This window comes from Lepisosteus platostomus, chromosome 19 (genome assembly GCF_059453375.1).
Source record: "Lepisosteus platostomus isolate fLepPlt1 chromosome 19, fLepPlt1.hap1, whole genome shotgun sequence".
NCBI classification, from domain to species: Eukaryota; Metazoa; Chordata; class Actinopteri; order Semionotiformes; family Lepisosteidae; genus Lepisosteus; species Lepisosteus platostomus.
Window position 1 is genome coordinate 18783967 of NC_142629.1, and position 27701 is coordinate 18811667.

Consider the following 27701-nt stretch of genomic DNA (forward strand, 5'->3'; position numbering starts at 1 on the left):
ATCAAATGTTATATTTGATATTTTTTTTCGAAATGGTGTAAAGTTCACTGAGCCTGAGTGTCACTCGGGTCAATAAGAGTGATGCATTAGAGTGAATATTTGCTCAGAAACTCAATCTAAGGTCCCTGATCGGATTCACACTTTTCAGTTGATTGAAGAGTTTCTTTGAAGAAGTTTTTTTCTCCTTCTTAAGACAGAGACTCTTGAAAGCCATGTGACCAGAGGAGGAGGTCCCTGGATGGCGGATTACAGGTAAGGAGCACTGTAGTTCACACCTGGCTCAGGTGCAGGTACCTCCTGCAGTGGTGAGGCCATCTTCACTCAGAAAGGAAATGATTGCTATTTATTGAGGGGAAACATACCAGCTCATGTTTTTGATCAATGTTTTTTTAAGGATTACTAGTCTTTTACTTTCTTAAAAAAGCTTCAGTTTTACTTTTTTTTTTACTTTTTCACTAAGGTATTTAGTGTTCTTTTTCACTGGGAATCCTTCAGATTTTTGGAATGGCTCCGTCTGCTTCTTTCTAAAGCTTTGCCATTGTTATGGTATTTTCTTTATTCTCTGATTTTCTGATTCAATTTAGATCCTTGGTTTCAGTTTGAAATGATACCCGAAGAGACACTTTTGCACATATGTGGCTTGATTCGATGATGTGCCTGTATTTTATGTCATCCGACGCAGATCAGTTTCTGTTTCAGGGTCTAATCCGCATTTACAATTTGAGTGCATATATTCAGGCTTCATAGTATTAGTGCCTGCCTGGGAGCAGTGAGCACCGTTTTCTTTGTCTTCATTTCCTTTTCTCTGTAACCTCCGGGACAACCCTGTGAAGATTGGACTTGCACCGAGTCTGGACAGGCAGGATGTTCAGCCCAGGACAGCTCATGTCTGCTCTGTCACCTGGGCTTTTTCCTTCGTCTTCAGCGCATCTCTACCCAGCATTCCCAGCAAGGCTGGGCTCCGCACAGCTGCCCAGCCTTCTTGTGCCAGGTTCCCTGATCAGCTACGAAATCCTCCAGAGTTACCTGCAACCGGAGCCCTGCAAGCAGGCTCTTCTTCTGGCTACTCAGGCAGCAGGCTTGGTTGGCATCTCGGAGTACACAGGTAAGACAATACTGCAGGCCAGATGTCCCACGCAGCTTTAAATGACTACAGGCACTCCCGATGGTTGACTGAACTGGCAGAAGATTCCAGTGCGCATTTTAAAAGACTTTACCTGAGTATACATGACTCTGTCAGGTCATTAACTATAGCAAGATTTTGAAAATTGATTTGTTTGTGAGCACAGTGCGACGTACGATTTAAATAAACAATATTCTGCATGATTTGAACAATTACGTAGTATAATAATCAGAGGGTCACGTTTCATTTAAACAGAAAACAGTCAACATTGGGTAGCAAATGGTAATAAAAGGATGAGCAAGGAAAAGCTGTGAGAAACTACTCAAATGTCAATAGAATTTATATTATAAAGTAATGAAAGCACTTGAAAATGGATTAAACAAACTGAGATGTACAATATGTATATCACACTGTATCCACACGTGTATTCCTCTGACACGGTGTGCAGTGGATGCCTTATTGTCAGCACAGTTTTCCGAAGTTGGAGAACAGGAACTCGTGAAACGGGCTGGTGAAAGCGGCGTCTCCGGGCCTGATGGCTGGTGTCGACTGTGCCTGAATTTCCAGACGAGAGCCGGCCGGTGAAGCAGAGACGCGCGCGCGCGAACTACAGCAGCTGGCAGCTGGAGGAGCTGGAGAAGGCCTTCGAGAGGACTCACTACCCCGACATCTTCATGAGAGAGGCCCTGGCGCTCAGGCTGGACCTCATCGAAGCCCGGGTGCAGGTGAGCGGGGAGAACTGGGCAGGAGGGGCGGCTGGACTCCACCCGTCCGCGGTCTGACCACTTCATCTGGTTCAGGGTCGCCGGGGAGCCGCAGCCTGTCCAGGCAAGAATCGGGGCGCAAGGTGGGGCACACCCTGGGCAGGATGCCTGTTTGGTTAGGTTTCCCCCCCGACCCTGCACTAGTATGGATGGAATATGAAGAATTATTAGTGTTATAATATCATTATTATTTGGATTATCTGTATTTGTGGTTTAGAACTACAGATGGACTTACCGTGTGTGTTTATCAATATTGTGCATGCACACACAGGCTTCCAACTCATTCCTAAAGTAATCCTGATGTAAACTACTAAATTACCTATTCCAGCCTGAAACCAGTTTTCACACAGTACAGTTTGATAAATCCTTTGCTACTAAAGTGAGAATTTGAACCTGTAGCATTTTGACATTCTTAATTTAACACTATGTTGTAGTATACACATGCCGGTACATATTTGTCCTGTCATATAGTGCCTTTCTAGACAGGTAATCATTTGCCCAGAACTTAGTTAACTAAGGTTAACCAAGGTGAACTTTATGATTGCTTTGATCACTGAGTCTGGAACCCCTACATCTCAGCCAGATCTTCTGTGCTCTGCAGCTGGAAATGTAGACACTGCCCAGCTGTTACACATTGTATTTAAATTCTTAGAGACACTTCTGTAGCCACCAATAGCTGTAACAACACCAATAATTGCTTTCATCAGGTGACCTTGTCAAATGCAGAGATCCTCAGAGGGATGAAGGAAATGTAACCGATTTCTGCTTTTACCTGAAATATGTTTCCTTTGACCTAGACTTGTAATTTTAAATACCCTGATTTGAGAGAAAACCAGAAGCTCTTACTGACAGAGCTTAAAGTGCTTTTCCAACTTGATCCCCATCAATTTTAGACTAATCAAGAGGGTGTCCAATTGGCAATATTAGGACAATCCTGCTGTGCCTGACAAGCTGTTCTATGGCTAATAGTCTTCGCATTGCAAAACTGCAAAACTTTGCCTAGAGGTTCCCCACGCAGACCCAACAAAACTGCCCTGACTAGTGGAAATCACCCTTATTTCTGCGTAACGTGTCATATAAATTCCTTAAACATTGTTCTGCCTGTGGCTGGAAGGTTGCCAGTTCGAATACTGCGACCGGCAGAGGAATCCTACTCCGTTGGGCCCCTGAGCAAGGCCCTTCACCCCAGCTGCTCCAGGGGCGCTGTGTAAATGGCTGACCCTGCGCTCTGACCCCCAGCTTCTCTCCCTGTCTGTGTGTCTCATGGAGAGCAAGCTGGGGTCTGCGAAAAGACAAATTCCTAATGCAAAAAACTGTATATGGCCAATAAAGTGATGTTATGTTGTGCATGCTTAAATAACATCTTGAAAGACGCCCCCTGTGGCCAGAGGTCGTGCTGTAACTGTCAGTGCTGCAGTTCTGCCTGACTGTGGCACCGCTGTGAGGGTCTTGCTTGTTCAGGTTTGGTTTCAGAACCGCAGAGCCAAGATGCGGCGGCAGATGAAACTGCGGGGGAAGAGCGCGGAGACGTCGGCCGCCGGGGACGGGGGCGGGGGCGCCCCGCAGGACGCCGAGAGCTCGGACGGTGAGCGCTGGGAGGGGAGGCCCGAGGGGGGCGCCAGCCGCCCCCGGCCTGCAGCACAAGCCCCCTCCCAGACCGCACTGCAGGGGGCGCCGGAGGGGCCGGACGGCCCCAGCGCTGAGGACCTGCGCTCCTGCAGCATCGCCAAGCTGCGGGCAAAGGCCAAAGAGCACGAGGCCGAGATCCACAGCTCTGCTGCCCGGCCCCTGGCCGAACTGGAGCCCGAGGCCTCTGGCGCGGGCAGCGACGGCGACTGACGCACGGCTCTTCGGCGAGACAGACCCCACTCCCCCGAAGCAGGTGAGTATGAAGAGCTGCCACGTGGCCCCAGTGAGATCTCCAGGAAGAGTAAGGAAGAGTGCTGCTGTACTGTATGTGCTTGTTATCATCCAGCGCACTAACAAACGTCATGGAGGTCAGTGTCCCTCCATTGCAAGTAAGAAACAAGAATCAGAGACTGTTCTTTCTGTGTATGGTACTGACTGTGTAATTGCTGTACTGTACCGTCTGTTCTTGAATATCACTTGAAGTAACTGATGTAACTTCTAGGTACACGGAGCAGCTGAACAATATAATTCTTTTGCTATGAAATATAAGGAGAAGAAAGTCTGCGAAAGAAAGGAAGCCATTTGGCCCATCCTGTTGCTGGAGCTGGGACTTAAATGCACTTCTACATCTGTTTTAAATCACTTTCATGTGTACACTAGGAGGTGTTCTGTCTTGTCTGGATGTACCTACTATTTTTGTAACTTAAATTGTCTACTTTATATTGTTTGTTTATACTCCTTTAGTGTGCCTTTGTGGTGGATTGATTTGTCTGAAGTGCATATTTGTGTTGTTTATTGATAAATCCATTTGCTAGTTTGAGTATGTTTTACGGTAAATGAATGTTCTCCAATCTGTCAGATATTGCCTAAAAATATTTTTGTGTAACTCTTTTGAAATAAATGATATGCTTTTTTTATACGACAGGCCTTAATATTAATCAATCTGTGAATGTAACATGGAAAAGTGCCTTATTTTGTGCATGAAACACTTTTGGCAGAACTCAGGGGATCTCTTATCTGACATTCTTGTTTCTGAACTTTGTTCAGTGATAATTAATTGAAAAAAATCCAGGAATAACATTGCTTGTTTTGAAAGTAAATTTTCCCATGTCTTGGGTTCAGTAAAGACAATATTTTATACTTGTCTGTTCCAGGGTACTCAGTTTGCTCAATGTAGTATGTTGTATCTCTTTTCCTACAAAGCTTCATCTGGCTCTTTAAAATTATTTTCTCCTACAAAATTGCTCAGCTCCAAATCTCAGCTTCAAAATCCTTCAGAACCCCTGTTTCTGTTTTTTATCTGTTCTAACAGTTAACTGTCATCTGTCTTGAAAATAAATCACATTTATGGAAAAGCTGACTGATTGTAGGGTTCACATTAGGACACAAGTAAATAAAAGTAAACATTATACTGCTAGTCAGTTTTTTTTGTCTCTTCTTATACTTCAATGTTTTGCACATTATGAAGATATTTTTTTTTCATATAGAAAAATCTTTCCTTGAGAAGCAATGATTTTACATTTGAATTTTAAATTGTTTTGTTAATTCCTGATTGCGCATAATAACCCAGGAGTAACTCTGGGGTAATTCTGCCATTAGCTTAAAATGTCTACTGGAAATTAACAAGAAAATTAAACCCTTATTTCTGCCTCACAGCGCTGGGGCCCTGGGTTCAATTACAGACTTGGGGTGCTGTCTGTGTGGAGTCTGTAAGTTCTCCCTGTGTTTGTGTGGGTTTCCTCCCACAGTCCGGACACACTGGTAGGTGAATTGTCTTCTGGGAAAACTGGGTCTGGTGTGAATGTGTCTGTCTGCCCTGTAATGGACTGGTGTCCCATCCAGGGTGTACTGTACCATGCTTTGTGCTCGCTGTTTGCTGGAATAAGCTTCTGTTCCCCTTGACCCTGAGTATTATGAAGTGGTTAGAAAATGGGGTGGATGGATTTAGACCCTTACTCATCTTTAGTACGGTTTTTAAATCTGCAGTACTGTGTGTTGCACATAAATCATTCATGTCATAGATTTAATCATTTTAACAATACTTTACAACACTTCATGCCTAAGGACTCCAAAGCACCTTGCATGTAGGATTTGAATCCACCACATTAACAGCAGCATTGCCTGCACTGCACAGTGGCGTGAGATTGCCAGCCGAGTTACGGGGAACTTTCCGTAGCCCAGATTGTTGAATCCTGGAGCGAAATTAAGCCAGAACATTGGGGTTTGCACCACTATATATTCAAACGGTGCTATGGGATTTCATTATCACGTCTTCAGGAAACAGTTTAACTCATTGTCCAAATACGCCTCCTACAGCACAGTGTGTGCCATTCAGGTTCTAGTCCGTTCATGTTCTAGTCCAGTTCAGGGGCGAGGGAAGCTGGAGTCTATCCTGGCAAGCAGTGGGCGCAAGGCAGGATTCACCCTGGATGGGATGCCAGTCTGTGGCAGGGTACACACAGGGACAAACACACACTCACAACAGGGCCGATTTTCCCAGAAGTCAATTGACCTAGAGAAGCTGACATGAACGTGTGGAGAACATGCAAACTCCACACAGATAGACCTCCAGGAATTGAACCTGGGACCTAGCGCTGCGAGGCATCAAGGATAACCACTGCTCCCTCGAGCTGCTCACTGAGGCTTTCATCTGGAAATTCTGGAGAGAGGGAAGAAGGCCACCTACCGGTAATCTAACACCACTAACATCAGAAATCTGCTTTTACTTAGAAACCCTTCTTCTATGACTAACCAGGTCCAGCCCTGCTTGGCCTCTGAGATCTGACAAGATCGGGCTACAAGATGGCGCTGCTGCCTATATGCTATTTTAAAATAAATACTCATGTTCTAGGGGTCTAGAGTGTATACTTCTGACAGCATGATTGGTTATGGAAAATGATCAGGTTCCAGATTTACTAAAAACCCTCTACTTATAGATCCTTAGGACTGGCATCAGAGATCATATAATCAGCCCTCTCGTTGTCCTTTTTGTCTGTTGTTCGTTGTCGTTGTCAGGAATATGGCTCTACCCCATGTACAGTAAGTGTGTACGGCTAAAAGGTACATTTTTGTTAACATGTTTGCAGAGCTGTCTTTTTGATAGTGCTATAATGTATTCTATTTATATTTATCCATTATCCAACATAATAACTGTGAAGTTGTCTTCTTGTAATGTTTTTATTACCAGGGTACAAGAGACAAACCGTATGATGCACATTAGCTTTGCAGGGATGATAAAAGCATTCCAAGGTATGTTAGAAACATAACCCGTGTTTGAAATGAAATATTCCGCTTCAAATATTAGAAGTGAACAAGCATAAAAGGTGGAATACCTTAATGTGAATATGGAAAAAAACGACACAATTCTGTTTCAGGGGTTAAGAGCTGTTGGTTGACAGGAAAAGGGATCTCGTTGGCTGCATGTTGCACTGGCATCCTGTTTCAGACAGTGTTTGCCAGGACCGCAGGATGGAAGCAAGATGCCACAGGCACTCTTGTCTGCACAAAGATGTAGAGACTTCGCAATAACATGTTGGTTCTTTCTTGTATGGCAGCCAGCGGGAAACTGTTCTGTTTCACATAGTTTTCTTTCAGCTAATCACAGGTATATTTTATTTTTCCTGCTTCAATCTGTCACAATGAGCTCTCATTAAACACCCTCTGCATTAGACGTTTTCATGAATTAGCAAGTGACACCTTCTCCCTCTGTTTAAAGCCACAACAGCCATGGGTTTAGGAAACTCTTGGAAGGCCTCCACTGCCACCTACAGGCTATTAGACGTTATCATACTGCATGTGGGCTGCAAGGGTTATTTAGCATGGCTATTCACAATTCTGTATTAAAGGAAATCAATAGCTACTGTAAAATACATCAAATTTCTCCAGATCAATTAAAACATTTGGTAATTTTGGGGGTTTAGATAATTAATCTGTATAATAATAATAATAATCATAATAATAATAATAATAATAATAATACAATATACAATTTTGGGCCTCATTTGGAAATACAATGAGTCCCCTAGCACATTTGAGCGGATTCAGTGCTCACTACAATTCCAAACTGAATAGACAAATGAATAAAGGAAAATTGGGAAGCTACTTGCCTGGATGTTTGAGATAGTTAAGGCCAGCCATAAATAAATACTGCAGACACAGCACTCTTGGGTGCATGCAAACTGAGAGAGCTTAATGCAGAGGGCCAAGTAATTCTTTCCAGATGTAGCATTTTGAATGGGATTGGGCATCTGTGCAGCAACAAGCCTTTTCTGGGCTTAAGTGTTTTTTTCCTTCCTATTACACAAAACAGCAGTTTCATGTCAGATACATTCTATTCTTCTGAATCAGGGCATTTCCTGTGGGGATTATGGGATTGAAGGCTATGGTTTGAGTTGTTTCTAAACATGGGCCTTGTTTCAAAGCCAGGGCCTCTCTGGGAAGTAATATGTTACTGTCACATGAGCACGCCGGGCAAGGCAGGAAAAAAGAAGTCCCATTTCAGGATTTTACGACTGACCTTTTGGTGACTTGACTGATCCTTCTATATAACTCAATTAACACTTCGATTAACACTTCTGCTATGAACAGACTCACAGGAAGACCTTGATTATTGCTCCACAGATCTAATGTTGAAGCACTTTATGGCTGCTTTTTCTTCATTGCATGGTTACAGAAATAATACAGATGTTGTTACAAACATCTTTATACTCTGTGTAATTGTTATTAAACACAGCTACAGTAAGTTATTGTTTCCTATATGAAGCTATCATACTAATGTAATGATAATGTAATAAAGGCAGAGTGAGATGTTTGTATGTGTATATGTATTGTTGTATGACTAGGACTATTGTTTATTTTAAACACATATTTATTTTGTGTTGAGTGTTATTTGTTTGCTGCAGTTTTTGTAGTGATGCCAAAACCTTCCACCCTTTTGGAGGTGCTGTACAATAATGTTATATAAATACATGTAAAAAAAGAAATATATCATGTACTTCGGTTCTTTGAATTCTTTCATCATGAACTTTTTTTTCTGAAAATCATTCAAAAACAGATGCTAATCACCAAGATTCCAAAAGGATTAACATCAGGAGAGCAGGGGAACATCTGATACAATACTGATTCTGAAGAATAGCTCATGTGTATTTAAGATTCAACAGAAATATGATATCACAAGGAATAATATTTAGGATTTATGATAGGATTGGAATGAATTTTGTATTTGAAAGGATTTCTTCTTATTATTAATATTAGATTTGTTTCTTACAAGAAAGTCAAAGTGGTTTGGGTCCCATGTTGCATTCAAGTCAGAAGAATATCAATATGATAAGTAATTAATATCTTGATTGCCCACACCCTATACGTGAGAGATTAATACCCTATTTATTCATTTTCATCTTGAACAGTTTTGAAATATTTCAAGTTGCACCTCTGTCAGTTCACTGGTTCCATAGAAAGAAGCAGCCAGAGCTGAGAAAACAAATTGATGGTTATAAGGCAATTGGTATTTGCAGGACTAAGGACATCAGATATTCATCGTATGCTCACTAGAATGACACATTGTTTGGCCAAATGTTTTTTTAAACAGCAGGAGTCAGTATTACAGGCCACAAGTTGATACTAAAAATGGTGGATAGACAGCAGTCTTGGTTTGCACAGAAACCCCATTTCCACTTATGAGGTCCTGGTTGTGTAGTAATTGTACCTTTAATTTTCCGAGACAATGCCTTTGAGCAGGAACAGGTTCCATAATGAGGAAAGACAACTGACTTTTTGTCGTGTTTTCTTAAGTGATGATGCCCAATATGCAATTAGTATCATACTCTGTATATTTGTTTGTGTTATTTATGAAATAACTCGATGTCTCCAAATCTTCTTGAAATATTTGACAAAGTTTTCATAGGATCAGTAGGATCTGCTTTTTGTCTATATGACAAACAATTCATAATCTCCACAAAGTTCTATCATTATGTGTTTTATGGTACAATAATTCAACTACATTGTTTTTTTAACTTCATAATTAGGCCTGGAGTATCTTTGCAGTTTAAAAGAGAAAACTTTGCTTTTAAATCTTGTTCACTAAAGTTTCTTTAGACGGAAAAAAAATACATTCTCCGTGAAAAACAAATTGGAGAATATTTTCCTCATTAAAGTGGTATGGCAGTCATTTAATTTCACACTTGGATTAAATTGGATTACATTTTCTATTAATTTAGGTTATTGAAAAACTTAATTCATTTAGTTTAGCATACCTAACAGTTTAATATAAATAACCACCTGATGAAATATGATGTAGTACACTACATACAGTATATTTGGAAGAAAAAGAACAGTAGCAAACGTTTGTGCATTTACTACATTGGAAAATATTGCATTGTTGAGAACTATGAATGTTAATACGTAAATGAAAACTGATAAACTAAGTTATAATCATAACAAAAATGATTAAAGTTGAAAAAGAAGAAACATGTTCTGTGATGAATTATGTCTTATGTTTTTTTAAAAAGTAATGAATTCAGTGGTTTGACAATACTACTGTAAATGGCTGTTACCTGTAATTTAAAATTATTTTGCTGCATTTAAATATTTGCTTAGTTTTTGCTAGATACTGTAGATCAATTGATAGCTTGACTGTTTAAAAAATATGATGTGTATAAGCACAGTATTTTAGAAAACATACTGTACTGCATTAAGCTCGTGTGCTTTGTGATTCAGAGAGTCCTACAGTACAATGCCAATAGTATATTAATGAGCAGATTCACCATGTGTACAGTGTGGGCTTGGAATGTTCAGCTTCTGGGATTTCAAAGACCTACTGGTCCGTCTTTCAGTTTTGGAAATACTGTACGGTGATTTCCTCTAACTCTACATAGGCTCTAAGGAGACTTGAAAAATATGTGTTGTCTAGTTCTGGGAGGTATGAAAAACTGGTTGCAGGGAGGAAAGGGTCCTAGCACCATTAAAATTGCTACATAGCATAGTCGGCTACAAAGTTTAAAGTATCCTGCCCTTGGGGGTCATATAATATATGTTCGGTTCAGTGTTGACTGTAGAAGCTGAGCGAAGGGATGAACTTCTGTGGGAGCTTCAGGACAATGAAACCTTACTGGACTTGACCTGTTTTGGCCAGTCGGTGCCCCACTGGTGCTACCCAAGTCCAGATGTCCCCACCATGTCCATTAGTTAGAAGGACCTGAAGACCAACCTGGCTCTGGCTCCTCATCTGGCCTGTCCAAGACTTGCGAGCTGTCTCTCATTGAGTCATTGTGCTGCCTAAAGGAAGCCAACCTGTCCCAGTGCACCACCTCCACCTGGCTATAGCACCTGACCATGTGTCTGATTTCCTCCTCTGCCTTGGCCCTCTTGTAAAAACGGGTCTTGCGTTGTCAGTGCCGTTGGTGTGATGGACTTGGTTAGTTTGGGTGCAGTCTTCCGTCATCTTGTCAGCCTCTGTGGTGGTCTTGAAAGCAAGCCTCCATCACACTCTCTGTGTTGCCATCTTGCTGCCCTGCTGCACGCTTCAGGTTGCTGTCATCTGGTTCATGGTAATGGTCATGGGCCTCTTGCTGTCATCCAGGGGTTCATAGTTCCTCCCTGTGTTGCTCTTGAGCAGTCGCAACGATACCTAGGTAATGTGTCACCTAGATCCAACATGAGCCCATGCTGAGGCCCAGGATGCACAGGTGCACAAGCCAGGACTGCTGAGGAAGCTGGAGTGGGCCCAAGCAGACCAGACGTTTTCACTGTATCTGGATCTCACAGAAGGTGGCCAGTCCTGCACCAGGTGGAGCGCCAGTGCATGTTTTTAACAGGATGCCAGAATGGAGACGGTCAATCAGGGGTCTAGGAGACTGACATGGTGACCCCCACTATGGAACACTCCATCATTAGCAGAGCCCCCCAGAGACTAGTGGTGGTAGAGAAATTCTCAGTGGGTCAGGAAGGGAGGAGCACCGATGACACTGTCCTGCTGCTGTTCTCCAGCAGCTCTCGCGGTGCAGTCTGGTACAGAGAATGTGTGAGTTACGAGTGTCTGCTGCCAGTGACGGCGGAGGCGGCTCTGCTAACATTTTGAATACGTTGTAGGTATTCAAAACAGCTGTTATGCCTTAAGTGATGCATGGCAGGCGTCAAAGTTGAAATGTGGAAATAACACTACAGATATTGTATATTAAACATACTGTGTATTAAGTAACTGGCTTTCGTATACTGTCAATAAGTTATATTAACTGAATGTTATTATGTTAAAGTGGCGAAAGAACACTTCCAATTATGAAGGATGATGTAGTTACAGTGCCCCCTAGGAAAGTGCATAGTTTCATTTTTGTCCTAGAGAAACCTTTTCCTCGCCACCCCTGTCAGACTGTTTATAAATATATACAACTCGAAAAATCTGGGGGCAGCAATGCAATGTGCATGACCCTTTAATACAGAAAAGAGCTCAAAAACAGCATTGTAGTGCTAAAGGAAACATTCCACTCGCTGCAGTTTTTATTTAATTCCAGACTTGTTACTATTATAAAATATTTTCACATACAAAAATAAAATAAACACAGACTACGCTGGGTTCGGTATGAACTAATCCTACACTCACAAGCTCCTCCCACGTTACGTCACACCAAAACCTCTTCAGGTATTGTTTCAGTTTGTACTTTCTGGCATTTGGCAACTGCAGGAAAAGTTCGGTACTTTCATTTGCTAATATCGGAATTTTCCACAGCAGCAGCCGAAGCAAATTCTGTACATAAACACTGAGAAACGCTGACAGACCTCCCGGTTTGGATGCTGGGCTATTTGCATGAGTTAAGGCTTCCAGGATTTGTTAGTTTTCTTTCATTCCTGCCTAAATATCCCGCTGAAGGATGGCTGCCAGTATCAAAGCGCTCCAGCAGTGGTGTAAAATACAGTGTGATGGATATCGAGATGTGGCAATTATCAATATGACAACCTCTTTCAGGGATGGACTGGCGTTCTGTGCCCTTATCCACAAACACAGACCCGATCTCATGTAAGTAACTTCTTAATACGTTGTTCTAAACTCTGGTGTAAATGTAGTAGATTGTCCTGTATGACCTATCTAATATTATAGTATGGTGAAACGCTGTGAATGTAGTATACAGTAGCACACTTTTTATGTTGCCTTAGTTAAACTATGTTGGGGTTTTTTGTTTTAGTTTAGTTTGTTTAATAGGTTTACTACAGCTACGCAGTGTCCTTGACAATTGTGGTATTGGGAATGTCGTTTAATGCTCAAATAACAGATATCACTGCGTGAGTAACGCTAACCGATATGCGCATCTGCAAATAATTAACAACACCGTCCTGTAAATTACATTCTGCTGTGTATGGGTTCACAACGTGTTTTCCTGAAAACTGGAGAACTTGTTCCCGGTAGTTGCTGCCGGTACTGAACTCATAACCTAGTGCTGGAAGTTACGAATGTGAAAGAACATGACCCGACAGGCTTTAAAAAAAGGCTTTGGTTTCCAGCGTGATACAAAGATTTCAAAGAAACCAAACCACTTTACTACTTGTTGTGTGAAATGGCATTTTGCTCTTAACTCGTGAGTACGAAAAACTGCATTCATTGTGTTTATTTTTGGAATTATAGCCATTTAAAAACCATAAGCCATTCTGTTAAACCCGGTTTTATTTAATTGTTATAAAATGAAAAATCTGCGGATTAACAGATTTTCATTTTCCCTTTTCTTAACATTGCTTTGCTTTCTGCTACTTGGTAATGGATATTCTTTTGACTGTCAATCCATAGGGAAACGGGTTTGGACACTAATTACTGACAAGCATTTAGTTTATATTAATGGCTTTTGAACCTCTAACCCCCCCAAAATAGATACTTGTGATAGAATCATACATTGAAAAGTCAGAGCATTAATTCAGTGTGCACCACGAAAACAGCTGAGTTTCTGACAAAACCGTGACGCCGAGAGGTTATTGGATGGTTATTGCTCTGAATCAAAAGGTAACTTGTGGATCTTTGCTTCGTGGTCTATTTGCCACAAGGAAGTGAATGTGTCCACAGTTTGAAAGCTACTTCAAATAAATCTTTCTTCTGAGAAATCTGGATAGAGTTTTGGATCTAATATGTTGATTTAATCTTCACAGTTACCAGTTATATTGACAGAATTTGTTAATTTTTAATCTCTTGCAGACAAAAAACCAAGATCTGAACTTCTGTCAGTAGTATTGCAGTACTGTATGTTTGCCCTTTCAGTTCAGGGAAGATACAATGCATTTGAGTGTAGATACTGTATAACTCATTTCTTGAAATGAGAATCATGATAACTGCATTAAGACTTTTATTAAAATAGTTTTGGCCAGGGTATCATATTTGTCTTCCCATGAAGTCCTGTCAATGCTTCATCACATACGACATTTTCAAAACACTTATAATTAAAGATTAAGTTATATTACAGGTATATCCTTGAATTGGACTTGTATTGTTTCTATGAAAGGCAAGAATATAGTTTTCCTCTTTATAATTCATTCTTGTCAAATGTTTCTCCCCTTAACTGTAACAAAAAGTAACATTATTTGAGTGGTTGTGTCCCTAACCCTCCCCTTCTGCAGTACATTTCTGCCCAAAGTCCCTTAAACTAAAGCCCTCTGGCTACTGTGAAACCTCCAGGTACTGTAACAATACTCTGGCTGCGTCAACAGCAGTGTTCCAAGCTTCCACCCTGCACACTTAGACTAAATTCTTTAAAGTAAGCTGTATTCCCCTGTGGTTTATTTTACAGACTGATGGGTCAGTAAGGGTCCCAGTGGGGGCGTTATACAGTACGTCTGAGCTGTTTCCCGATGCCATGGGGCCATGGGGAAATTTGTATAATAATGCCACACTCCCTGCTTTCCCTGGGGGGCAGGAGCCAGTACTTGGGTGGGTCCTCGCATGTGGGAACCCTGTGATTTGGAGAAAGAACCCCCTTTCAAAACATCCTAACTGGAGCATTTCCACTGCACTTTTTTTTTTACATTTGCACTTCTCTTAACAGACTCTGTCATTTGCTGTCTAAAACATTGTGAGCACGTATTTTTAAACCTACAGTAACCCAAGGAAGCTTTAGCCTGCAGAAACATTTGTTCCTGAACATGATCATCAAAATCGGTGTGTATTTCACACCCTCTTAATCTTAGTGTCCACTGTATACCGGATGACACCCCATATTACCATCCTGCAGGCTGGCCCTGAACAGTTAGGACCTGAGGTAGAGGCCGAGGGCAGAAAGTGTAGCAATGTTGTTTACAGGCACATTTGGAGGAATGAGAAAGAAATGCACTGATAATGAACTGCATCTTTATTGACAAGGTAATTTCTTTACCTTACTCCAGTTCAAGAAAACAACAGATTTGGTCCCAGTGGTCACTGGACCACAGTTTATTCAAGCAGGCTGAGGTTAATGCTCCATTTTTCCATACCAGTGTGCTCAGTCAGCTGCTTGCCTTGGTGAGGGTTAAGGAAATTCACTTCATGTCACAAGCACAGGGTAGAAGGTACTGTAGGACTAAGTACACGCAGCACTCCCTCACTAGCAGAGAAGCCAGTTCATGGCATGCCTTCATAGGATATATCTGAGTTTCTGTATTATGAAAGTACAAGATGACTGTGTTTATGGGAGCTAAAATTATTTGTACTGTAAGTAAAGACAGTACAGACGCTAATCTGCTTAACCTTTTGAGTCGAGTGTGTACAGAGTCATAGGGTTATGTGTACATGCATTTTCTGCTTTTAGTAGTATTCAGGGCTCCTTCTGCTGATTGTTAATTAGTTTATATGTCCAACAGAGTCATTTAGAATTGACCTCAATTATAGTAGTGTCTTTTTTGCTCACAGTCAAAACGAAATGTGATTTAGATTCCCCATGTCATAAAAATTAACGTAAAAACTGACAATTTTGTATACTATATTGTTTCTGTAAATGGTACATAATGTTATTCATATTTTATCCAGCCTGATATTTAATTTGAATAACAAATGCTACTGTTTGATTAAATGAGAAACATATTGTGCCCATCTTTCTGGTAAACCTAAAATGATAGCATGGTTGAATATTAGGCACCTTTATTGTTTTCTCATTGTCAGATTTTATCTTCGTGTGCCCAGTTAATCAGCTTTTTACAGTACATATGCTTCGATGCATACATTGTTACAGATGTTACAGATGATGTGCTTCTGTATGAAATATACTGTAGGAGTAGTTTGTTGCCCAATTTTTCAGGGCCTGGATAAAAGTAAGGTTATTTCCTAATTTATATTTATGTTATTACTGATTAAGAAGTTAACTGTAAGATAGTTTTTTGTTCAAAAATAAGGAGAAGACACTGAGCTGTTCTTAGCTGTTCGATAGCTTTACATGTTAATATACTGTAGGCCCTGAGTTCCCTTTCTTTATTCCTGCAGAATTGTTCAGATTGTTCCAGACTAATAAAACCTGTATTTGTTTACTTTTTACAACTTTCTCCTAGATATTGTTTTGGGTAAAGGAAATATCTGTATTTATTTGGAAATAATCCAGGTAACCAAAAAGTTACATCTTTTTAACAGTGTGAAAGAGTCTAGAGCAGTGAAACAGATTCATCTGCCCATCATCTCTCAAATGGCAAGTTTATGAGGAGCAACTGAACCTATTTACTAACAAATATTTGCATATTGCCTGGGGGCCACAGTTAAACAAGTAACAGCTTGGCTGGTAAAAGTTCAGGAACAGCATTTGGAAGATTGGAGTGCTTTGATTCCCGGGAGATTGGGATATTCATATTTCCCATGAGGTTCTCCCACATACCCAAATATTTGCTCAGATTGTGATTAATAGCATTGTGTTCTACTTTTTTTTTCAGAGACTTTGATTCTCTCAGTAAAGAAAATGTATATGAAAACAACAGCTTGGTAAGGACTATTTAAATATTTTTTAATTGCCTAACTGACCCGATTTTATCTGTATGCCAAGTGTCTCTGTGAATTTGTTTGCCTCTTCCTATAAGTATGTTGAAGTGATAAAGGCGTGCTTTACACAATTATGTCTTGCAAAAACAAATGGTGGCACAGGTATGTATTAATCCCACTGATATTGTGCACGTGACACACGAATTATGATGTCCCCTGGAACTTATGACTGTGTACACTAGAAAATAATGTATTTCTTTTAATTGGTGGGAGCTCATCAGAAATTACCTCTGGAGTCTAAATTTGACAGCAGCTCTCTGTTATTTCACAAATATTAAAGATGCTATAATGATAGGTAACGACTTTAAAGAAAAAAGCATTCAAGAGTTAATACCTATGGATAGCTGTTCTACCCTGATCCTTAAAAGTGTTGTTTTTGTGAGGCTGTTTTGTTGTCCCTCAGTCTAAAGTGGGCTAATATTTGAAAAGATATTTGCAAACTTTATCCATAAAAGACTTTGTATAATGTTATAGGCTTTTGTACTACTCTATGTGCTAAATATGATATATGTTATAATTTCTACAAAAGTTGTACTGTATATTTGAAATGTTTCATTGTACTGTACCAAAAATAGTACTTATGCTCAGACATTACAGTGCTAGATACAGGCATCATGTTTTGGTGCAGTGCAAAAAGGTTCACATTTATGTCAAATTTTGGTACCAGTAGGAAAACCAGATGGAAAAAGTAAAAGATCACTGACATGAGCCATTTGTTCTCAATCCAAATGGAGACAGAAAGAAAAGAGTGAGCATGTCAAGCAGGAGCTGGACTTTGTGATCAGATTGATAATGTCCCTGACGCCTGCCTGGAAAATAACCTGTTGTTATCGATGGCTGAAGGGTGTGCATCAGTACCTTTCTGGAAAGCAAATAGAAAATTGGCTCAATTGCTCCTTACCATTTTTCTGATAGTAGTAAGCCTATCTCGATAAAACCATATTTGGCATAAAGAAGATGTGTTTAGTTGCTGTAACAGTTCATGTATTCAAGCACATCTTAAATCGGCAGATATCACTCCTTACAAGAAGAAACATGTTAACTCGTGAAGCCATCCCCTTTTCCTTCATCTTGAAGTTTTCAGTGTTGGTTGGTCACTGATTAAGAGGAAACATCTAACAGCAGTTTGACTCACAGCACTGCTTTTGTTAATGATTGACTCATATTAGTTGATCCTTAGGGCTTGGCTACCATGGAGTATAGAAGGTATTTCAGTTCCATGGTAAGATACACTACTGTCACACACGTGCACCTTGGTGTCCACAGATGTTTTCAGTTGCCAGTCACGTGACTTTGTAATAAAAGTGCGATGATTTTATTCGATCACAGAAGGATTATAATAATAATAATAATTGCTTACACTTATATAGCGCTTTTCTGGACACTCCACTCAAAGCGCTTTACAGGTAATGGGGACTCCCCTCCACCACCACCAATGTGTAGCATCCACCTGGATGATGCGACGGCAGCCATAGTGCGCTCACCACACATCAGCTATCAGTGGGGAGGAGAGCAGAGTAATGTAGCCAATTCATAGAGGGGGAGTATTAGGAGGCCATGATTGGTAATTGGAAATTTGGCCAGGACACTGGGGTTACACCCCTACTCTTTTCGAGAAGCGCCCTGGGATTTTTAATGACCACAGAGAGTCAGGACCTCGGTTTTACGTCTCATCCGAAGGACGGCGCCTGTTTACAGTATAGTGTCCCCATCACTATACTGGGGCATTAGGACCCACATGGACCACAGGGTGAGCGCCCCCTGCTGGCCCCACTAACACCTCTTCCAGCAGCAACCTTAGTTTTTCCCAGGAGGTCTCCCATCCAGGTACTGACCAGGCTCACACCTGCTTAGCTTCAGTGGGTTGCCAGTTGTGAGTTGCAGGGTGATATGGCTGCTGGTAATTATGAGTTAATCTGCCTCATGGTGAGGCCTCCCTGGGGAGGTAAACAGACCTCACCCTAGCCTACAGTTTGTCAGAAGAGTCTTTCTGGTGCTCATTCTCTGATTTCTACAGAAAATTTCAAATGTTAAAAATTGAAGGAAAAGACAAGTAATCTTGTTCTGAAGTGAATATAATTTTAACCAGCTCTTTCAAATTGGAATGTTTTGATTGACATTCTGCACCCGAACTAAGCGGGACTGAACTGGACTGCAGCAGAAGGGTAGAGTCCTTGCAGTCCCTGAAGTTTATTAGCTCATGTCTCCCTAGAGGCGTCGTGCTTAAAGCATCGTGCAGAGCAATTAGCCCCAGAGCTGACTGACATATTTAATCGGTGGATCAGTCTGGATCAGTGTCTGGATACCCGCCTGCTTTAAATCCTCTGTTATCGTTCCTGCAGCAAAGGAAGGACAGAATAGATTGACTTAACGACTGCAGACCAGTTGCTCCTACTTCTGTCATAATGAAGATTTTTCATCATATGATACTGATATATATATATTGGGCCAACTTGTCAGTGGATGACGCTGTTAATATGACCCTTCACTGTGTTTTGCAACATCTTGAATCTTCAGGCTTGTATGCAAGAATTCTTTTTTGTGGGTTTCAGCTCTGCATTTCATGCTGTCATTCCAGAACCACTTTCCATCTGCCAGTGGATTTTCAGCTTTCTCACAGAAGGCAGTGGGTGTGGCTCAGCCCTTGTTTGTCAGACTGTTTTTGAATACTTCTTTACAGCAAGGATGCGTGTTTTCCCCTTTTCTCTATTCCTTGTACACCAACAACCGCACCTCCAGTGACTCATCCGGCAAACTAATGAAGTGTGTGGATGACATCACTCTTGTAGGTGTTATCACTGATGACGATGAGACCGTCAGTGCAGGGGTGAGGGGAAGGGGAGCCAGACGGTATCATGGCTTGTTAGCATGGGCGTCAGCTTCAGCAGGAGAATCCTGGAGATCTGTGGATGTGGTCTTGGGGTTCTTTTGGACATCCTGTATGAGTTTTCTGGTTGCTCTGTGGAATAATTCTGAAGGACATCCACATCTGTCTGCAGTCACCATGGTCTTAAGTTTGCTTCGTTTGTCTGACAGTAGACTGATGAATTCCCAAAAAAATGGCTGTTGTTTTATATTCCTCTCCAGACTGATGAGCACTTACAACACTTCCTGAGGTCCTGTGATTTGTCTTTAGATCCTGCATGGCGCGTTACACTAACCTGAATGGGTAACATCAAATTCACTAGGTTTCTCACTTTTATGTAGTAGAGGGCCTCCCACACTTTGTCCTGGTAATTGGCTCTTTAATTGGTCAACATGGTACGTAATTATTTTAGTAGCTGGTTATACTTACCTCGTTGACCAAGCTATTGAGCCTTTTGCACTTGCACTAATTCTTATTTACCTTCTTGTTTTTCTATTACATATATCATTTTCTCTAAACAATGACATTCATGGGAGGGTGGCCAGGAGGCGAGCTTTGCTCTCAAAAAAGAACATTGCTGTTTGTCTTTAAGTCTGCAAAAGATCATCTGAATGCTTCTATAGGTTTTTGAAGAATGTTCTCGGGACAGATGAACCTTAAATCGGTCTTTTTGGCCACAACAGAAAATGCCATGTTTCTTGAGCACCTACAACCAAAATAAGATCATCCCCACTGTCAGGCACGGTGAAGGGATTGTCATGGCTTGGGGCTGTTTTCCTGCCCATAGACCTGAACAACTCGCTGTCATTGAGGGAACAGTGGTTTCAGAGTCAGACCACAATATTCTGAAGGAGGAAGTTGAGCAAAAAAAAAAAGGGTCCTTCAGCATGATAAAGATCCTGAACATTTTAGCACATCTACGAAAGAATGGATTAAAAGGAAGGAATTTTGTGTTTTGGAATGGCCAAGACAAAGTCCAGATCTTGGCCCAATAAAAATGTTGCAAGATCTGACGCGAGCTGTTCATGCAAGACAGACAACAGATCTGGAGCAGCTGAAGCAGTATTGGAAGAATGGGCAAAAATTCCTAAGAGACTGATTAGTAACTATATGATGTGCCACTGTTTATTGAATGTCTTGCACATAGGGATCCCTAAGCTTCTGTTAAATAAACATGTTTTGCTTAATCAGTAATGAAAGAACATATAAATATATATATTTGTATGTGTGTGACCATTATTTGGATTTTCTTCATTAAATATAGGAGTTCTGTCAATTGGCGCCATGCTGTTTGCATGCTTGTATTCAAGCTGATGGAGAAACACCACTTACAAAGGGGTACGGCACTTCAATGCACTTGTTACTCATAGATCGGGTGATACATTGCTACACATAAACTAACATAACAGCCAAAACTGCTTTTATACTCTCCCTTAATCTACCATCATTCTTTATTTAATGTTCAGTTTGATTCTGGGGATAAGATGTGTTCCTGAAATTTGGAATGAAAGTTAGGTTTAAATGTAACTTATAACTTCACCCTTTTCTATCACATTTGTCTTTAGTAACTGTTTGATCAGCCTAAATCAGGACGTTCTTAGTTTAACAAAACATCTTCTTATTTTTTTCTTTTTTTATGTTTTTTACTGAAGTAACAGAAAACTTGTTTTATTGTTTAAAACATTGATGTCATTTTCACTTACAAAAAATCAGCTAGTTTGGAAATGTTAGATAAGTATTTAATTGCTTCACAAAATGAAGTGGTTAAACGTCTCACAATACTTCACCTCTGAGACCTCTGTTTTGGGATCCTTCACCTTTTGCACACAAGATGGTATGTGCACATGACCTTATTTCTTCACATCTTACCATTGTACTGCTTTTTTACAAAAGGGGAACTGTGAAACAGTCAAACAATAATCAGCTGATTTCATCAAGGAAAGAATTATGTTGAAGAAGAATGTTGAATACGGCTCCACCTTTTTCTTCCAGTGACAGCGCAAAATGACATACATACTTTTGGTATTTGACCAAAAATGTACTTTACTATGACCAATTTCTAAAAAACATTATCCACTTCCCACAAATCCTGTTATTTGTGTAGCTTTGGCTTGAAATATGAGCAGATATACAATGCACACCACAAGATGGAATTAGTGCTTTAGAATTACATGTTCCAATATTGCTTGAACCACAGTTGCGCTGGCGTCCATACTGCTAGAATGAACAAAGTAGTTTATCATGCCAAGAAATCATCCAGCTAAGAAATGGACATTAATAAGGCAATTTTTAGCATGTAAGAATCGTGTGCCTTTGATCACATGAAAGAGAGTGAAAGAGAGTGATTAATACCGAAACAATGCTGAAGCATATTTTGAGAAGAGAAATGGGATGATTAAATTTTTAACTTCATGTCGCTTGTGGGTGCAATTGTTTGGGCCCTGGTTATTGTCAGCTTAATATTGTTTTGGATTTATTTAGATATACAGTTTATGTTTTTATTATTACAATTATTTCATTTTTTTATTCTGTGATGGTGTTGACATTTTCTCATTTTTATTTTCTTTCATCTTGGAGATCCACACAAGTGTAATCTGAGTCGCTACTGTAGATAGAGTGTATTTGCACAGCTTGGGGTTCTGATCACAGAAGCAGGCCCCAGAGGAGTGCAGATACTAGATGGCTTGACATCTTTTAAGACTGGAACTGGCCACATAAGCTCATGTGAATAATATTATACTTAAAACAGAGTTTGCGAAAAAGGGGGAAGATCGGAACGAGAGTGACCTCTTATTTGAGTGAGCGAGCTCCTGTCTTTTGGACTGCAGAGGGGGTTTGGAACTGAAGAAAATCTTTTAAATTCCTCATTGATGAACCAGAACCTATTGGATACTGGGTGTCATATTGGAACTCCGCTTACATTTAGGGAAAGAGGCTGTATTTTTCATATCTGTGGAAATGTTTAATTTGATTACATGTTTTACTTGGATTTATTTAGATACAGTACATTCCAGTTAAGGTGCCAGACAGTTGTTTCTTTTCAACATCACAGAGTGCAAGTTTACTTGGGGAGGATTATTTTTACATTATTAAAACATTACTTTGTTTCCAAGATGAAAGGTTTGTGTCTGATTTGGAGTGTTAATAGGATTGGTCAGTGATACACAGTGTTTAAGGTTGAAAGTGATGGTTTAGTCTGGTAGTTCTTCCAACTCTACATACTGTAGTAGTCTGTAAATAACAGTTTTGTGTGTTTTGGGTCTTCTATCTCAGTTTGTTGTAACAAATCCTGGTATGTTAATGTACTGCCAATTTGATAACTTCTGTATTTTTTACAGAAAGCCTGCTTAATATTTCCTGATGTGGTTGGGGTGTTCTGGAATTGAACTTTCATGGTTCAAGGGCTTGTACTGAAGATCTTAAGGCTGTTTAAGATTTTATAAGATTGTTTTCCTGGCTAATTATCTGTTCCATAGGCATAGGTGTTCAGAGGAGACACATTTTTACCATTGATTGTTCTGATTCACTCTTAGGTGAACTCCACCATAAATAATAAATATAGGAAATTGTAGGATAAAACGTATTATTCATATTGCACATAGTTAGTAAATAGCAATGAGAGATTATTTTCAGGCTACTTGTTGTTGGGGGTGTTATAATATGAAATGCAAGATTAAAAAATCTTGTCCTGAAGTATCAAAAATAACCCAAATGAAAACTCTGCATTTTAATTCATTTGTAAACCATTTAGGTTGTCGATAACAATGGAGGAACCACAAAACAGTTTTCCCTGCAAGCCGTGAAGTCGAGACAAAATGAAAGTAAATTTGTCCCGAGAAAACAAATTCCTGATGTTAACAAACGATTACGATGACAAGCTGCCGCATGCATTTTCTAAATGAGCGATACAAATCCTGTCCTTACTTTCCTTGGATATTTCTTTATATTGGCAGCAATTTGGCAGACTATCAGCTGCCTTCCCTGAATGGCTGTTATTTAATCTTCATCCGACCCCCCCCTTTTCAGCTGTTTATTCTTCTCGTTCTTGTACAAGTTAGGCTTTGTACAAAACAAGAAAAGTCTGCCAAATGAAGCAGTTAAGGAACTGAATGGGCTTTATCCCATAATGCATCACGGCAAAATTTCTTAGACAAAAAACTTCCTCAGAAAGAAGTTCCCTGAGGTCTTTTCAGCCTCACAACTGTGGTGTGAAGAATGTATAAGGATCCTTTGTCTTAAACTTCAACAACTGTAAGACCTACAAGATGAATGGAAACTTGCCGAATGGAAAGTTGTAAACATAATACCATCCTTGTGTAGGTGGCATTGCAGAGAATACACTAGTATATATTACTTCCTGTAACTTAGTGTAGACTAGTGGGTTCTTTGTAGTAACATGCGTATTGGGTTTTGAAAAAAGAAACTAGACTGGTTCTACACCTTTTTCAAACAGAATCTACTGAAAAGCTACATTTATAAGTGCAGGTAACAGTAAATCAATCTAGCCCTGAATAATTACTTTCATCCCAAAGCAATGTGTTTGTGATGTATTCAGCGCTGAGTGCACTGATTAGGAGTGATGAAGGGACTCCTGGGCTGGACCCGATATTACATCTGTTCAGTCCCTCTTTCAAAACATCTGGAATTTAAATTGAAGCCACACAGTGTGCGACTTTAAAGCAGCCTCGAGTTGAAACCACAAAAATATAAATCAATTGTAACCGGAATTATTTTTGTTATATATAACTAGCTGATTTAAAATGTACTTTTAGTGAATTGCCATTGAGCCTCTTACGTTAAGGAACAACACTGATATATATAGTAAATTTGCTGCTGTAAGTTTTAGAATAATTGGTGGTGATTCTGAAAATGACACTGTCTGGTAGTAGCTTTGTAAATGAATGTTAGATGGTGAATTTAAAATCTGTATTCAGCAAACAGAACACTAAGGATGTTAGTTATTTTTTCACCTCGTGAGTGTAAACTGCAGCTGGAGTAGTAGATGTGTTAAGTCCAACTTGGCTGATTGAATGAGTTCAACCAAGAGCAGAAAGCCTTAAAAAAATAATGGGAATTTACTCTGCGGATTACGTGAAGCCTGAGTCATTATTTTTCCACCTTTTAAACAATACTGTTTAATTAAGGTCATTGGTTCGTTTTGACTGAAGCAGTGATTCTCTTTTCTGATGTTTATACACTAGAGTTTTGTGAAATGCTCATAACTGTTGTCAGAAATGTAACAAGACAGAGATTATAGGGGAGGCATTCCAGGATATTTCACATTGGATAGCCCCTTCTATTAATGGGAAAACTTTGTCAGCCACACTGGCCTGATGTCAATGCTGTCTTTCTTTCCTTTGGTGTCGGGGAAAAAGCTGTAGAACTGTTGGGAGCCAAATGATTCACACAGAAAATCTGTGAAGTTTGTTTTTTTCCTTTGTATCCTTACAGCCTTGCTTCAGCAGTACAGCAGCTAGGGGAATCAATTCTTTATGCTACACCAAGCACGTAGAGGGTTGTTGCAGAACCTGAAATGTTTCGCCGTGTCCATGTTCACACTGACTGTTTCCTTATGTTAAAACGGATCTTCATTCTGTCTCTAATTTCCTGGTTCAGTGGATAAAAATGCAGACTGTCAATGCATCAGTAAGCTTTTTTTCAAATTCTCTGGCTCTGCACTACAGAGACTTTTCCTCCGTACAAAACATTTTACTTTATCTTCTTTTTGCAGACTCAAGCTTTCCAGCTGGAATAGAATTTGGGTTCTGTGTGCATGTATTTATGTTTCACTTGTGACTGTCTAAACTATAGGAAACTGGATTGACTTGTGTTACTGGAACAAAAAAGATGACAAGATGTTGTTGTATTTCTGTATTATGAAAACATATGTTGATATCATTGGTCTGACATGATGCCAATGATCTGAAAAGATTCAGAGATGCTCAAAGTGAATGTAATCCCTTTAAAGGTGGTAAAGCATTACTTGAATCTGGCATAGTACACCTTGTAGGCTACTCTGAGAGTGATCTTTCACAGAAAGTGGTTATTGACAAAGAAACCCAGCATCACCTGTGATCTGCAAGTGCATCCTACATGAGGAAGCAGTTGCTTGTGGATCACAACATCAAGACAAACCAAACCGATGGTTGATCATGCAGTAATCATTCCTATTATACTGTACTTGTCTGAAACATGAACAACTTAAAGGCAACTCCAGGAGAGCTGGGGTCATGTCGTTTCCATGAGTGAACAAGAGTGGGAGGACTGAGGCCCTGACATCAATGCTGAAGCCATTTTCATCTTCAGCTCCATTGAGTTGGCCATGTCCAGGTGTTAGACTCCAGTCCTCTTGTTCCAGCTTAGCTACGCCAATTGCACCTGTGGAGCAGACAAAGGAAGCTCCTCAGCGATAGGACAACTGGAAAAAACACGACATCAATCTTAACTCTTTTGAGCGTAAGACTTTAGTCTGTACCGGTGGGAAGAAAAATCTGAGAAAAAGTCCTGCACTTTAAGACCCGAAGAATGTAAAATCAAAGTGATGGCACTGAAAAGAGCTAGCTTTTCAGGGCCAGAAAATGTGTGGGTCCTATGTTGGCGTTGTCAGTCACAGTCATCCTCGATACCGCATGTCCTGTGATTGTCATAAACCCTCCTGCTGCGGTCTCTCAAACTGAATATTTCCACTTATTAGAGCATTCTATAACCACTTGCATCTGTGAAAGATGCTTCGTGCCAAACAAAAGATTTTCAGGTGTATAGTATCTTAATTTAATGAAGCATGCACGATCAAATATCACTTACTATGTAGCTAGTAAAAAAAGGATCTCAAAAGCTAGTATACTAACATATAAATTTTAAATGACTATTGCAGTCTTCTCAGGGCTGTGCTACTTGATACACGGATTACAGAGAGGTTTATACAGTATACTGCCAAGGCTGCCTCCTCCATGTTTTGTTTAATTTCTTTCTACATCTTTCACTGCACCGTAAACAATGAATACTTTCATGTTTATAAATAACTATTTTTGCACTAAAGACAGAAAAGCTCAATTAGTCTTACACATGTAGTTTGTCCATAGACTGCTTTAGCAGAAATCATTGGTGCTGATGGTATGTGTTTATGAAGCACCTTATTTTCTTGTCCATTCTGTACGTGCAGCCTCTGAGAAAATGTCCAATACAGATTCTGTGCCATTTGTGGGGATTACTCTGTGCCCCAGAATGGATATTTAATGGAAAACAGTCAGAAAAATAAAAATATCAGAATAAACATAAATTTAAACAAGTAGCTTTGGAAACGTTTTTGTGTCCCATGCTTTTAAAAAATAATGACCTTGAATCTGCAGCAATTAGGCTTTTGTGGATATTTCTGTCATAGATTCAAAAAAGGATATGGTGTGGGTGTAATACATAGCAAATGGATGGTACTTTAAATTATGGATGGCTCATTAATAATAAGTTGTGAATGTTGGTTGATTTTGCAATTGAGGTAAGTCCTAACTTCTTTTGAGATGCACAATAAAGGTTTCTTTGACTTTTTTTGGTGTAGATAAAATGGTTAATAATCCTCTTCTAAGAGTTAACCAAAAAGAGAGGATAAGGTAAAAGATCATAGTAAATTGTTTTAGGTTCCAGGAGCTTAGCAGATACCTAATACTGTGTTTATGTTGTTATATCGTAATGCCTGTCACACAATCTGCGGTAAGTTCTCCTCCATGTATTATGAAGAGGGTGTATTGATATGTGTGCAGTGTGTGTTTAGTTACAGGCAGTGTTTCCTGTTACCAAGCCTGTGCTCTTGAACTCATCAGTGTTTATGTTTCTGACTGTCTCCTGCTCAGTTTGGGGGAAGAGATCTCTTGCAGCTGTTAAGACACTCTTTCCCAGCCACCCACAATTAACATAACTATTAACGATCCACAGCGTCCTGCTGAAGACCCACCAGTCACACTGCTGCCCTTTAAAATGTGGAAAACAATGACACTCTTCTTACAAAACAATGTCCTATTATCACTTTATTCCTTTTCATGCGCAACAAAGGGAAATCTGCTGTTCATTACTCAGCCTGTCCAGTCATTCTCAGCATGCTTTTTCTGTTTTTTTTGTATTTAAATGGGCTCCATTAGAAGGTTTGAAGAAGAGAGGAGCAGCTCCTAAAATCATCAGATTATTTAAATATGAACTTTGAACGTTGTGATATTATGCAGATATGAGGTTAAGCTTTCTTACCAAAGTGTACTAAAAAATACTAAGCTGTGGTTAAAAAGAATGGTTGAGAAACAGTTTCTAAATTAATGCAGCTTAGGTTTATACCAGTTTAAAACTTCTTGATATCACATGAGTTTAAGAGCTTTA

The 27701-nt window shown here is 39.9% G+C and overlaps 2 protein-coding genes across 4 annotated transcripts in view; both read left to right on the forward strand.

Annotated features, from left to right (window-relative positions):
- Positions 1 to 202: 202 nt before the first annotated feature.
- LOC148645340 (uncharacterized) lies at positions 203 to 4438 on the forward strand. Of its 2 annotated transcripts, XM_088612828.1 has the most exons (4): positions 203 to 1105; positions 1691 to 1848; positions 3349 to 3769; positions 4019 to 4438. In XM_088612828.1, the coding sequence occupies exons 1-3, from the start codon at positions 865 to 867 to the stop codon at positions 3724 to 3726; spliced, it is 777 nt and encodes a 258-aa protein (XP_088468954.1). In that variant the 5' UTR covers positions 203 to 864; the 3' UTR covers positions 3727 to 3769; positions 4019 to 4438. The 2 variants fall into 2 exon arrangements, with proteins under 2 accessions (XP_088468954.1, XP_088468953.1); XM_088612827.1 differs by having other exon boundaries at positions 204 to 1105; positions 3349 to 4438.
- A 7705-nt stretch (positions 4439 to 12143) lies between these two features.
- micall2a (mical-like 2a) overlaps positions 12144 to 27701 on the forward strand; it is a 35143-nt gene continuing 19585 nt past the window's right edge. For both annotated transcript variants that reach the window (XM_088612279.1, XM_088612280.1), the window contains exons 1-2: positions 12144 to 12523; positions 16372 to 16420. In XM_088612279.1, the coding sequence (XP_088468405.1) occupies positions 12378 to 12523; positions 16372 to 16420 (195 nt within the window). In that variant the 5' untranslated portion in view covers positions 12144 to 12377. The remainder of the gene's footprint in view (positions 12524 to 16371; positions 16421 to 27701) is intronic.

Coding starts and splice junctions, on each gene's coding strand:
- LOC148645340 (XM_088612828.1), top strand. CDS start 865: ATGTTCAGCCCAGGACAGCTCATGTCTGCTCTGTCACCTGGGCTTTTT. Junction 1,106..1,690: donor TGGCATCTCGGAGTACACAG/GTAAGACAATAC, acceptor CTGAATTTCCAG/ACGAGAGCCGGCCGGTGAAG. Junction 1,849..3,348: donor TCATCGAAGCCCGGGTGCAG/GTGAGCGGGGAG, acceptor TTGCTTGTTCAG/GTTTGGTTTCAGAACCGCAG.